Source organism: Podarcis tiliguerta, assembly GCF_965153285.1.
Source record: "Podarcis tiliguerta genome assembly, chromosome: 8".
NCBI lineage: Eukaryota > Metazoa > Chordata > Lepidosauria > Squamata > Lacertidae > Podarcis > Podarcis tiliguerta.
This window is the reverse complement of record NC_139541.1, coordinates 64,836,720-64,850,060: the sequence shown is the minus strand read 5'-3', so window position 1 is coordinate 64,850,060 and position 13,341 is coordinate 64,836,720. Positions and strand designations below refer to the sequence as shown.

Genomic DNA, 13,341 nt, shown 5'->3' with positions numbered 1-13,341 from the left:
GAGAAACAGACACTAAAATTGAAAGAGATGTTTACTATTATTATTATTAATTTATTTTATATATTTAAACAGATAAATACAATTAATAAAAACATAGAAAAAACAATAATTTTAAACAACCAGTTAAAAGACCATGGACAAGAATCAAAACTTTATGTCTGTCTGTGTGTGTTTATTCCTGGAGTACACCCACTGAAATCAATGGACCTAAGTTAATCCTATCCATTAATATAGACATTAATAATATTATGTTCATTAGTTAATATTAATAGTTGCTTAATTTTCACAGGGTTGCTGTGGGAATTAAATGAGGAAGGGGGAAAGCCCTGTACTCTGCCTTTTGCACCTTGGAGAAAAAGTTGGGATATGAATGAAATAAATAAAGGATGTCAATAGATCTACGCTGAGTGTGACTAACATTGACCACAAGCCTTAAGATTCCCAGGAACATGCTCTCAGGTGTGTTTTGTAACAGAACAAAGCTAAAGGGAAATTAAAATAAATGGCCTACACTGTAATTAGGCATTGTGTCAGGTGTGGAGGGGAAAAGGACATTCGCAAACACTTATTAGGAGGAGCAGCAGGAAGACTGAACGCTTGTGGGAGATGCTAACAGGAGAGGTTGAGAGTAACATCTATGGTTCACAGAGAGCAGCCTCACCTGAATGCTCCACAGCAAATGCTTCCAGTCATGTAATACACTGTGTAGAAAATGAGGAGGCACAGCAGTATATGAAGAACAATCGTCTGGAAATCAAACCAGGAAAGAAGAAGAAATGAAATAGATTGGTACACATGGTGACTTTATGTTGGTTTCCTGCTGAGCAAAGTTGAATGGTGCCACCTCAAAGGAGAGAAGTCATTCGAGAATTGGGTACCTATGTTAGCTGGCCCAAATAGTTGCAGGTGATTGTTGAAGGTGCTTTGCAACCCGACAGAGCACTGGAAATGGTATTGGATTCGCCTGAGAAACAGCATTTCTGCAGTGAATAAACGACTTGGGCTTCTGTGTGGAAAAGCACAGCTTCATTTCTGTTGGAAGTTCAGGTGCAACTCAGCTGACCAAAAGGGGATTCAGATTCCTAGACTATCCCTGTACCTTTGGCCTCTCTGCTGACCTCTCTCTCCTTTGAAGTTTAGATTGACAAGCCTTAGGTTGCATCCTGTTCACAACTTCCTCCTCCTCACTGTCTCAGACCTGCCTTTGTTTCCTCTATAGATTAGTAAGCTTAGACAGAAGCTTTTCTATCCAAGTTAAGTACTTCCTACGATAGGCAACTTTCTTATTTTTCTCTCCAAATCTCTCTGTGCCTGATTCCCATAGGGTAACGTCTACTTATCAGATTCACAAGCCACATTCTGCATACCAAATTTCAATAATGTAGGCTAGTAACAAGACTTTCCAGAACCATCCCTCCCTTCTTTCATATGTCTTTTGAAAGCTATAATGTTTAGACAGGCCTTTGAGATGTGAATGTTCTCCTTTTTAACCAATTGGTATTTAATGAAGTTTATTTTAAATAATGTTTTTTTTACGGATACTTTTTGCTGATTTTATTCCTATAAATTGTATACTACCTTGATATATTTTAATGTTTGATGTTCTATTGTATTTCTAATATTTTGTTGGAAGCCACCCAGCCAGATGGGCACTGTATAAATAATAATATATTATTATTATTATTATTATTATTATTATTATTAATTATACAAAATATAAATGCAAAGATACATACATAGATAAAATAGGACTTCTGTCTTCCTGTAGTTTTTTTCTCATACTACAAACCACTGAGAAATCTATCACTCAGGCTGCCACTTGCATTCGGTAGAATGCACCACAATATCATCCAAGTGATATTTAGTTAAGTATTTTTATTTATTTACTTGATGGGGGGGGGAGGGTGAGCAGTTGCCCCCTTGCCTCCCCCGACTATGCCCATGGACCTTCTCCTGGCCCATGCTAGAGAATTCTATTATAGAGGTACTCTATTCTACAATTATCTTTAGATACTGCAGCCTGACTTCAAGCTGATAAGGAGCAGGTGGTGTGGGTGAATCCCTGCTTGACATCCCAAACCTCTCCGCAGCAGCTGACTCTGCTTCCCGCCCCCCAGCTCAATAGAGGTAACCTGTTCCCCAAGGGCTTTACCTTGATGGCTGCTGTATGGCTGCCTTGAGGCACCATGTAAGATTCATAACAGCAAGGGTAATATTTCGTGAAGCACAGCTGTAGCCCAGAAGAGAGAGCCTGGTCTTCTCCCGCAGGGGATTAAGGTCTGAGCTGCAAAGCCTGTTAGAGGCGATCGGAGGTGGCAGAGAAAGAGGGAGGAGCAAAGGAAACTAGCCAGCTCCTTGACTGGAAGAGTTGAAGACATTATAAGGACTGAGCAGAATCTTATAGTCTGCCATGACAGTGGTCGGGGTGACTTACACCCACTGGGACAGTTAAGGCAGAAGGCAGGAAGATCTACAGCAGAGCCTCTCTCTAATTGGTTGTAAGAAAGAAGACAGGCAGGTGGGGGCTGACTGGAGCTAAAGTGAGGTTGGTGGGCCAATGTCCCCAACCCACAGCCTCCTGTGGTGGTGATTTTTATAGGCCTCAATATCTGTCATGGGATGGGATCACATTGTTCAGCAATGCTGAAGAAATTCCTACCCAGACATTCAAAAGTGCATCTATACTACCATAAAAGGTAAAGGTAAAGGGACCCCTGACCATTAGGTCCAGTCGTGACCGACTCTGGGGTTGTGGCGCTCATCTCACTTTATTGGCCAAGGAAGCCGGCGTACAGCTTCCGGGTCATGTGGCCAGCATGACTAAGCCTCTTCTGGTGAACCAGAGCAGTGCATGGAAATGCCGTTTACCTTCCCGCCAGAGCGGTACCTATTTATCTACTTGCACTTTGACGTGCTTTTGAACTGCTAGGTTGGAAGGAGCAGGGACTGAGCAACGGGAGCTCACCCTGTCGCGGGGATTCGAACCGCCGACCTTCTAATCGGCAAGTCCTAGGCTCTGTGGTTTAACCATAGATGGCACTAAACAGGGAACGGTAGCCAACACCTCAGAAAACAGAATAAAATTCAGAGTGAGCTTGACAGAATGTGAAGGGGTGGCCTGGAACTATGAAAATGAAAATTCAACAGAAACAAATGCAAAAGTTCTGCATTTATGCAACAACATCAAGCGAGTGACACCTAGCTTGAAAACAGTGATTGTGAAAAGGGTCACAGCAGATCACAAGGTGAACGTAAGTCAGCAAAAAAAAAAAAGTGAATGTGATTTTAGCCTAATAGAGCCAGAGTTCTCAAGTCATATGAAGTATTAGTTCCCCTTTATTCCATGCTGGACCTCCTACGTTCAGCTCAAGACACCATACTTAGAGAAAGATGTGGGCAAGCTGGAATGGATTCAGAGGAGAGCAATGAAGATGGCAGTCAATACAAAAAGCAAGCTGACCAGTGGCAAAAATACCTTGGTGACAGGAGTGATCTGACAATGAAACTAATTGCCTGGAGGGAGATGGGATCAGAAGAGAAGACTGGGAGCATGAGGGCAGGATCATAGCACTTTTAAAATCCTTGAAGGGGCATTGCACTGAAGAAGGCAAATACTTGTTCTCTGCTGCCCCAGATAGCAGGTGTACATGTAATGGGCTTAAGGTACACGAGGCTAGATTTTGGGTGAACATCAGGAAGAATTTATTGATGGTAAGAGCATCCATGGAACCAATTGTCTAGGGTTAGTGGGCTCTCCCCTGATTGGAGGTCTTAAGCAGAGGCTGCACAGGGGGTTCCCAAGCCATGCATTGACTGCATGAAGGTTGGGCAAAATTGTCTTCTCCAACTCTCTGATAGGTGGGTCTACCATGGAACAACCCACTCACTGTTCACTCCATTTTTAAGGGGCATCAACATTTGCTGTCTTCACCAGATTGCCGTCCTCTGGTGTGGTAGTGGTCAGTGGGTCAGTGATGGCAGGGTAGAGTTTCGCACCTGACTTCTGAGGCATGAAGAGCTCAACTCAAGGTGAGCACAGCACCAGCACCAGGAATATTGGATTGGCTCTGACTCTGCTCACACCACCCTGAGCAGTGCCTCTCATTCTGAAGCCATATGTGCAATTCCACATCGCCTTCACTGCCCTGCTGACCACTTCCTGTCCTGTTCATGACTCTTCCAGGAGCATTGGTGATGTCATTTCCTGCCTCTTCCTCTCCAACCCTTCTTGCAGGGACAGTTGGCGTTGCATAGCTCTTGAGGAAGGCTAGCATAGCTTAGCCTACATTTCCTCTGCCCACATAGTATCTGGCTACTCTCAATTTATCTTTGACTTTTGCCCGCCATTTCATTATTATTATTTAGAAGAGGGAAAAGAAATCAAATCGAGAAAATATCATTAGTTAGAAAAATAGGTCCCTGGCTTTGTAGCTAATGAAGCTTGGTAGCCTGAAGCATTATGAAAGGAGATGGAAGCTTTTTACATATGAAGAAAATGGTTATTTCAATAGATTGCTCCCCCTACACATACATTAAAAAATGTGTCAAAAAATTAAGCATGTCAACAGAAGGCACAGCGCTCTATGCTCAGGGCCCAATACTGTCAACGTGTCAAGCTTAGGAGAAATGGTTTACTTGCGTGAAGACCAAAAATGAAGAGAGAATTTTTTACTCTGGAGTTTGGCAAGTTCTACACGGTTGTCTGAGAACTCTTCACTGCAGAGGCAAGGAATTGGTGAGCTTCCAGATGTTGCTGGACCATCAGCCCTAGCCAGCCAGCTAGCGTAGCCAATAGTCAGGAGTTGTAGTACAACAACACATGGGACTCAGCTACATAAATCAAAAAGCAATGATTTGAATGTGTTATAAACATGCAACACCAGACGGCACCAGAGAGCAGAAAATTTTTCTACACGATTTTCCAAAGGATTTTCTCCCCTTTTGTTATAACGATCTAATTTCTGACTTATTTACAGTATAGTGTTTCTTTCCTGTATTTCTTTCCAGTATAGTGTTTCTTTCCTCCACTTGGAGTTAGTGATGGATGGCGCCAACTGGGGTGGAAAGCAAGGAGGCCAACTGTGGGTGGAGCCAGAGACTGGTGCAGCCAACTGATTTCTCCCAGTTGAGTTCTACAAAGGTAACACTGAGGTGGATCAGCAGCAGGAGGAGGAGGCTGACAGCCAGTGCCACCCCTTCAAAAAGCTGTAAGAAGGCAGGCAGATTGGGACTGGCTGATGGTAGGCTGAGGTTGGTGAGGCTGTGCCCCATTTGCCCTAACAGATCAGCTTCCACTGCCTGGAGGATCCACATGTCTGCTTTAGCACAAGCTTCAAGAGAGCAAGTAGTAATGCACAGTGAAGACAGCCCCTCCATTTGCTGTGTTAGCCTGATATGATATCAAGACTTGGCTCAGCTTCCTGACCATGGATGAACCTCTTAACATGCAAGCTTTTTAGATAGGTTGTACATCCTGCAATGTTGGAGTTGCAATGTTTGATCAGGGGATCATTTGCCCATAATACCAGGGATATTCTGTGGTACAAAATCCAGTTATACCCTTAACCATATTGAGAAGGGACCCCCTCAGATATGTTGTCCCTTGCAACAAAAGGACATATTGTGATGTTGATTGTGTGTGTGTATTGACAATTGCTTGGTGTTTGTCGGTGAAAGCAATGAAAACAGAGCAACTACAATCTTTGGAAGCTGGGGCCCATTTTATTGGATAAACTTGGGACGCGGGTGGCGCTGTGGGTTAAACCACAGAGCTTAGGACTTTCTGATCAGAAGGTCAGCAGTTCAAATCCCCGCGACAGGGTGAGCTCCCGTTGCTCGGTCCCTGTTCCTGTCCACCTAGCAGTTTGAAAGCACGTCAAAGTGCAAGTAGATAAATAGGTACCGCTCTGGCAGGAAGGTAAACGGCATTTCCGTGCGCTGCTCTGGTTCGCCAGAAGTGGCTTAGTCATGCTGGCCACATGACCCAGAAGCTGTACACCGACTCCCTCGGCCAATAAAGCAAGATGAGCGCCGACTGGACCTAATGGTCAGGGGTGCCTTTACCTTTATAAGCATTTTGGGAAGGGAAGGGCTTATTGATTTTATACAATACTGGAATAGATCTACAGAACTTTCATTCCAATATGTCTTAATTATTACTTGCAATTAATTGAAGATATTGTGTTAAAGAAGGATGACCTTCCAGATGATTTTGGACTCCAAGTCCCATTGGCCAATGGTCAGAGATAATGGGAAATGTAGTGCAGTAATGGCTGGAGGACCAAAAATTGCCCAGCCCTAATGTAAAGACTTGGAAGACTAGATAGGTGCGTTAGATTTTGTTTGCCTTTTCTTCCTATTTGTGCGTTGAATAAGAGGAGAAAATAAAAAGTAGTATTCTCTTAGCCACACTGAGTAATTAGGGAAAGCTAATCTGGAGTGGTTGGTTAGAATGCCAGACGATGACTTAGGAGACCAGGGTTCAAATCTCTACGCAGCCCTGAAGCTCGCAAGTGACCTAACTTACTGTGTTGTTGTGAAGATAAAATTGGGAGAGGAGAACAATGTAAATCGCCTTGACTTCCTTGGAGGAAAGGCAGAATATACATGTTGTAACAAATGAACATCTAAAGAATTTGACTGGATGCTACTGACCAGTGCTTTGAGCAGAGTAAGTGTTCCGAGTTCCCCTCTAGCCTTTATTTTAATATGGGCATTAGAAATTCAGAATCACTCCCAACAGATCACGTGTGCCGAGGAAATGTTAATATTATTAACACTTACTACAAAACAGAAGATCGCAGCCCTGTTAAAACTGATTCTACAGAACGGCACGCTGAGAACTAGCAATCATAGCTGGTTTGAGACATTTTTACAAAAAAAATTGCCACCTGCTCATTGCTAAAAATGTTAGTCCCCTCAAAGACTAGCCTGGAAATAGTTTCAGGAGATGTTAGATTATATGTTCTCAAGCCCCCTGGTAATAAGAGTAAAAGAAAACACGCACTGTATCTTTTCCACCTTAAGTGTGATTACAGGGAGGGCAGCTTTCTTTCAAAAGAACTCCAGCAAATCTGTCTGCACACAGCATTTATTTGCAGCAGCAGCAGAAATTAAGTTGAGTTAAGTGGAATCCTTGCCTGGTACACACCTTTAGTTGAAAGGTATTTACACTGAGCCTTGGTGTAAAATAAGCAAGCTTATGATCATTCAAGGAAGTTCATTCTTGAAAGGAAAGAGTTCTATACTCCTAACTATCTGGTTGGAGAAAGAAAGAAGCCATGCTTGTCCCTTGTTCTCAAAAGATAGATCCAAGATGTATGAGGAGCAGGAAGTTGTAAAACTGGATGCAACCTAAGATTTGTTCCTCTAAATCATAGGGGTCTGCATCACACTTAGTGGCACATTTCTTAGGAGCCAGCTTTTTAAAAATGGCAATGAACATGACTTTTTTTAAACCATAGATCCCTCGAGTAACAAGTCTTATCCTTCCACCCTCTAGATCGCTAGATGAGTGGCAACCAACAGATAAATAATTAATTGTTGCCTCTGCTTGGGGGCCATTTGTGAGTTATATGACCAAACGATCTCAGGGTTGGCACATTCCCACTAAATATGAGTTTATCTGGCAACATTCTTGAAATTTGGTATGTTTCGTATTTCTGCCAATCTTATATTCCACTATGGAATTTATTTTATGCTATTCAAGCTCTCTATGATTATTACGATTACTATTTTATTGTCTTGTTATACATTCTGCCCTCACACATATAGGATCACAGGTTTGGAAGGAGACATTGGGTTCCATCCAGACTAAACCCCCAAACACATAACAATATTTCATGCATCCTGAATTTGTTGTCAATAAAAAACTAACTTTACAGCCCTCGTTTCTTCTCTAAACCATTACAGAACTTCTATACTTTCTACAAAGCAATGCAATGATTCAGAAACTCCTAAACTCTCTTCACTGGGTGAACGAGCAAAGTCCTGTTGTTGATTTAGAGGTCTTCTGATGTTTTTATTACGGCGCTGCCCGCTTTTAAGAGGCCTTCTGGTTGCCTTTTATTATGGTGCTGTCCACTAATGTGGATCATTGTCCATGAGCACGGTAAATCAGGGGAAAGTGCAATAAATAAACGGCTAAAAACTGAAGGCCTCTACATCTGCGGAGGTACCGTTTGTGTTCTTAAGGGCAATTCTCTAAGAATAGAGTAACTGCTTTACTGCAGAGGTAGCCAATGTGTTAGCCTCCAGATTTTTCTGGACTTCAGCTCTCATTATCCTTGTCCACTGCCTGTTCTGGGTGGGGCTAATGGGAGCTGGAGGCACAAGCAGACCAAGATCAGTCTAATCTAGTACTCAAGAGTGACTAGCAAGATTTTCCAACCACCACTAGCAGCTCACAAAGCACACCAAGTGGGTATGGTGGTAACACACTTACTGGGAATAAGTCCCATCAGACACAAAGATTTTCTTCGGAGTACAGTGGTGCCCCGCAAGACGAATGCCTCGCAAGACGGAAAACCCGCTAGATGAAAGGGTTTTCCGTTTTGGAGGTGCTTCACAGGACGAATTTGCTATGGGCTTGCTTCTCAAGACGAAAATGTCTTGCGATTCCTGGGGTTTTTTCCCCGCTCCCTACCCCCTTTTTCTAAGACACTAAGCTGCTAATAGCCTTTTAGCAGCTAATCCGCTAATCCCTTAAGCCTTTAATAGCCGCTAAACCGCTAATAGCGCTAATCCGCTAATAGGCTTGCTTTGCAAGACGAAAAAACCGCTAGACGAAGAGACTCACGGAACGGATTCTTTTCGTCTTGCGAGGCACCACTGTACACATGTTGCACGCTTAGTACCCAATTTCTGGCGTCCATAAAATCTCCCAAGATACAGTTTTGAGGTGCATTGATATAACCTCCATTGAATTCCTTCTTGCAGAAAATGTGGTGAACGCGATCTGAAGATGGCTGCTTTCCTCTGATGTCTCAGAGGAAGAGCTCTGAGAAGGACGGGGTTTTACTGCTTCGACGACGCAGAAACTCCATAAAACCGCAGGCGGGGAAAGCCTACGGCCGTGGGACTCAGCGGGCACCGAAAGCGCAGCTCCAGATTGTCTCCGGGTCGTAAATAGCCCCGGGGAACGGAGGGGGGGCCGGCGTGGTGCTGTGAGGCTATCGCTACCTTCTCAGAGCGACGTCGCACTGCCAATCAGAAAAGCGTTCGACCTCTTCTTGTTACAATTTGGATTACAAAACAGAATAATCGTGAGTAAACTACAGTAAATTTGAAGGACTTTAATTTGGAAAACCTGAATTGGAAAAGAATCGGGACTTTAAATTTCTTTAAGAATGATCGGAACAGAGGCGGGAAGGTCTAAACAGGAAGTCAGCCTTCCGCTTTGTATATAGTAGAAAGTAAAGACTATGCTTTTAACATTCTAAAATAAGAGATTGAAAAAGCTATTCTGAAGCCATAGAAAGGATTGCAACCCCCCTCCCAAGAACTGGAAGGAGGGGGAGTATTTTGGGAAAGACTAAATCCCCCGGAGAAAGAGGCTGCGGTAACAAAAACATCGCTCTGACTCCCAGGTCCTGAGCTGTCGAATTTGAAGATACTAGCCTCATAAAGGGGATAGTGGACGGCGCTTGACTAATGAGAGTTAAAGGTGCTATAAAACTGTTATAAAGGTGTTAGAACCATAAAACTGTCGCCAAAAGGATTGATGATACAATTCGGTCTTGACTGTAAACCAAAGGACATTTTGTTTCTTCTGATCGTGGAATCTTAGAGTCCCCCTAGTGGGCACTGACATCGTTACAAGTCTATTGGTAATTTTCCACTGTAATATCTTACTGCAATTTCTTATCGGACGGTCTGTTTGTGCCACAAGCCTAGCTGCAGCTGCAGCCTGACCGTGGGAAAGCTTGGCTTATGGCTGAGAAAGAGAGTTACCAGAGTTATCAGGAAAAGACAACAAGATCGGGCAAATCCTTTCTTCCAGGAAGAAGAGGCTCTCTAGACCCTACAGGAGGCATTGCCTTACAGCAGAAAGGGAAAGGAATGTCTAGTACAGATGAACTGATAAGTTCTGGCTTTTCAAAACTACAAGGGGCCATTGATAAACTTACAGCTGAGGTGTCAGGGACGAAGAAGGAGATTGCAGAAATCAAAAATCAGGTGTTAGAAACGAACAGAGGGATTGCAGATGCATCTTCAAAAATAGATCAAAATACGCTGAGCATCCGGCAAAATACAGCTGCAATAGAGAAATTATTGGGCGACTCCGATAAAACGCGAAAGATTGCAGAAGAAGCTCGACAGGTCGCAGCTGCCACGGAGGAGAAATTACCATCGATGACCAGACAGCTGGAGGACTACAAGGTTAAGTTTTCTCTATTGGACTTGAAAGAACGAGAGGCAAATCTCAGGATTAGAGGTCTGCCTGAAATTGAGAAGGAGAGCCTGTGGGACTACCTGTCACAAGAGTTTGTGAAATTTTGGGAATTAGATCCAGAAAAGGAAGAAATAAAAATTTTGAGTGCCTTCCGACTGGGAAGAGCAAGTAAAAAGATTAAAACCAGAGATTGTCTGATCACATTAAGATCCAAGGAGGAGAGGGATAAGATCCTAGGTCTGCATTTTCACAAACCTTTGGAAATCTCTCAATCGAGAGCTGAAATTTTTAAAGACATCCCCAAACTTTTGCTCGATCTCAGAGCCAGATATAAAGACTTGGTGACCTTGCTGAGAAGAAATAATATCATCTTCAGGTGGGAATTCCCAGAAGGACTCTCCTTTAGTTTCAAAGGACGAAAGATTAAAATAAAGTCAGTGGAAGACAGAGACAGTTTTTTGGAGGCCTGCGGGGAGGACCTACAGAAAGGGACAGCAGACCTACTAGAGGAAAGAAGGAAGAAGACAGCAGAGGCAATATTGAATCTAAATCTAAATTTGGATGGAAAGACTCCACCAGGAGCAGAAGAAGACAAGTTATCAGAAGCAACGGGAGGAACAGAATAACAATAATACAACATGTCTCTGCAGCTTTTGAGTTGGAATTGTAATGGTTTGAACATTTCTCGGAGGAGGAAATCCATTTTTCACATATTAAAAAAAGAACATGTGGATTTGATTTGCTTGCAAGAAACACATGTGACCAGGCTTCACAGAAAAATTTTAATTAACAAAAAGTTGGGACAAGAATTTATCTCATCGGACAAAGTTAAAAAAAGAGGAGTTGTAATTTATGCTAAAGAAGGCCTGGCGCCAAAATTTGTCTTTAAAGATGAGCAAGGAAGATACTTGGCTATTGAAATACAGTATCATGGACAGAAATATTTGATGGTGGGCGTATACGCGCCCAATGAAGGAAAATCAGAATTTTTTAAAAGACTGCATGAGACATTGTTGGATTATATGGAGTACAATGTGATTCTAATGGGAGATATGAACGGAGTAGTCTCAACGAATATGGATAAGGCACAAAGACAGGTAGTTACCAAAGATGGGAGACTACCGAAAACCTTTTTTGAAATGACTGATAACTTGGATTTGATTGACATTTGGAGAACGAAACATCCCCTGGAAAGAGAGGGAACCTTCTTTTCTGAAGCCCAAAAGACTTGGACTAGAATTGACCAAATTTGGACCACTAGAGAACTGGCCCCAAAGATAAATAAGGTGGAAATCTGCCCAAAGACTTGCTCCGACCATAACGCTATTAAGATGGTAATGAACTTACAACCAACTGGATCCTTCAGATGGAGGATGAATGACTCTCTTTTTAGAGATGCGGAATTTGTGAAGAAAGCCCAGAAAACTCTGAAAGATTATTTTGAAATAAATTTGAACACTACGGTGGAGAAAAGAATTATATGGGACGCAAGTAAGGCTGTTATGAGAGGTTTTTTGATCCAACAAAATGCACTCAAGAGAAGATTACAACAGGAAAAAAGAGAAAAGATTTTGGATAAGATCAAGGAAGGTGAAAAGAGATTGAGAACAAACCCAAAATCACAGGAAATATTAAGAGAGATAAAGTTGTATCAAGCACAATACATGCAACTAATAAACCAAGAGATTGAATGGAAAATTAAACAGATGAGACAAAGAACATTTGATTCGGCAAATAAGTGTGGAAAGTTATTGGCATGGCAAATAAAGAAGAGACAAAAAATGAACACTATTACAAGTGTGGAGGTTGAAGGAAGAATGTTGCAATATCCCAACGAGATCAGGAGTGCTTTTCAAAAATATTTTAAAAAGCTCTACTCTCAACAACCACAGAAAGAAACAGAGATAGAAGAATTTTTGAAAGTGAATGGGCTACCAAAAATATCGCAAGAAAACAAACTTAAACTGAGCAGTAGGATAACAGAACAAGAGATAGAGAGTGCCATCCAAAATATGCAACTAGGCAAAGCTCCGGGACCTGATGGGCTGACTGCAAGATATTATAAATCATTGAAAGACTGGCTAACTCAACCCCTAAAGGAAATATGTAATGAAATACTTCAGGGGAAAAAGGCTCCAGAATCGTGGAAAGAAGCTTTTGTGACTCTTATACCAAAGACAGACGTTGAAAAACATCAACTTAGGAATTACCGGCCTATATCATTGTTAAATGTGGATTACAAAATATTTGCGGATATCTTGGCGAGAAGATTGAAGAAGGTACTAACAGAGGAGATTCATAAAGATCAAGCAGGCTTTCTCCCAGGAAGACATCTATCAGAGAACGTAAGAAATATAATTGATATTTTGGAACTTTTACAGGAAAATATAAATACAAAAGCGGCGCTGATATTTGTGGATGCGGAGAAAGCCTTTGACAATATCTCTTGGAGTTTTATGAAGAAGAATCTCCAAGGCATGGGGGTAGGCCAAGAATTTGAAAATGGTATAGGGGCAATCTATTCTGAACAAAAAGCTAAATTAATAGTAAATAATGTTTTGACAGAAGAGTTCAGAATAGAAAAAGGAACACGACAAGGGTGCCCAATTTCCCCACTACTTTTTATATCGGTCCTGGAGGTGTTGCTGAATACGATCAGAAAGGACCAATTGGTCAAAGGGATACAGGTCGGAGCTAAACAATATAAATTAAGAGCTTTTGCAGATGACCTGGTTTTGACGTTGCAGGAGCCAGAATCTAGTGGAAAAAAAGTTTTAGAACTGATCCAAGAATTTGGCCAATTGGCAGGCTTTAAATTAAACAAAACAAAAACTAAGGTTTTGACAAAAAATCTGACAGAAATTGAAAATGAAAGGTTTCAGAAAGAAACAGGTTTAACAGTAGTGAAGAAAGTTAAATATTTGGGAATAAATATGACAGCAAAAAAT

At 42.0% G+C, this 13,341-nt stretch overlaps 1 protein-coding gene across 1 annotated transcript in view; it reads right to left on the bottom strand.

The window, feature by feature from the left end:
• The window catches only part of LOC310684793 (putative transmembrane protein 244), a 63,201-nt gene that overhangs the window by 9,968 nt on the left and 39,892 nt on the right, over positions 1–13,341 (bottom strand). The window contains exon 2 of the mRNA XM_083456387.1: positions 662–747. Coding sequence (XP_083312513.1) covers positions 662–693 — 32 coding nt within the window. The 5' untranslated portion in view covers positions 694–747. The remainder of the gene's footprint in view (positions 1–661; positions 748–13,341) is intronic.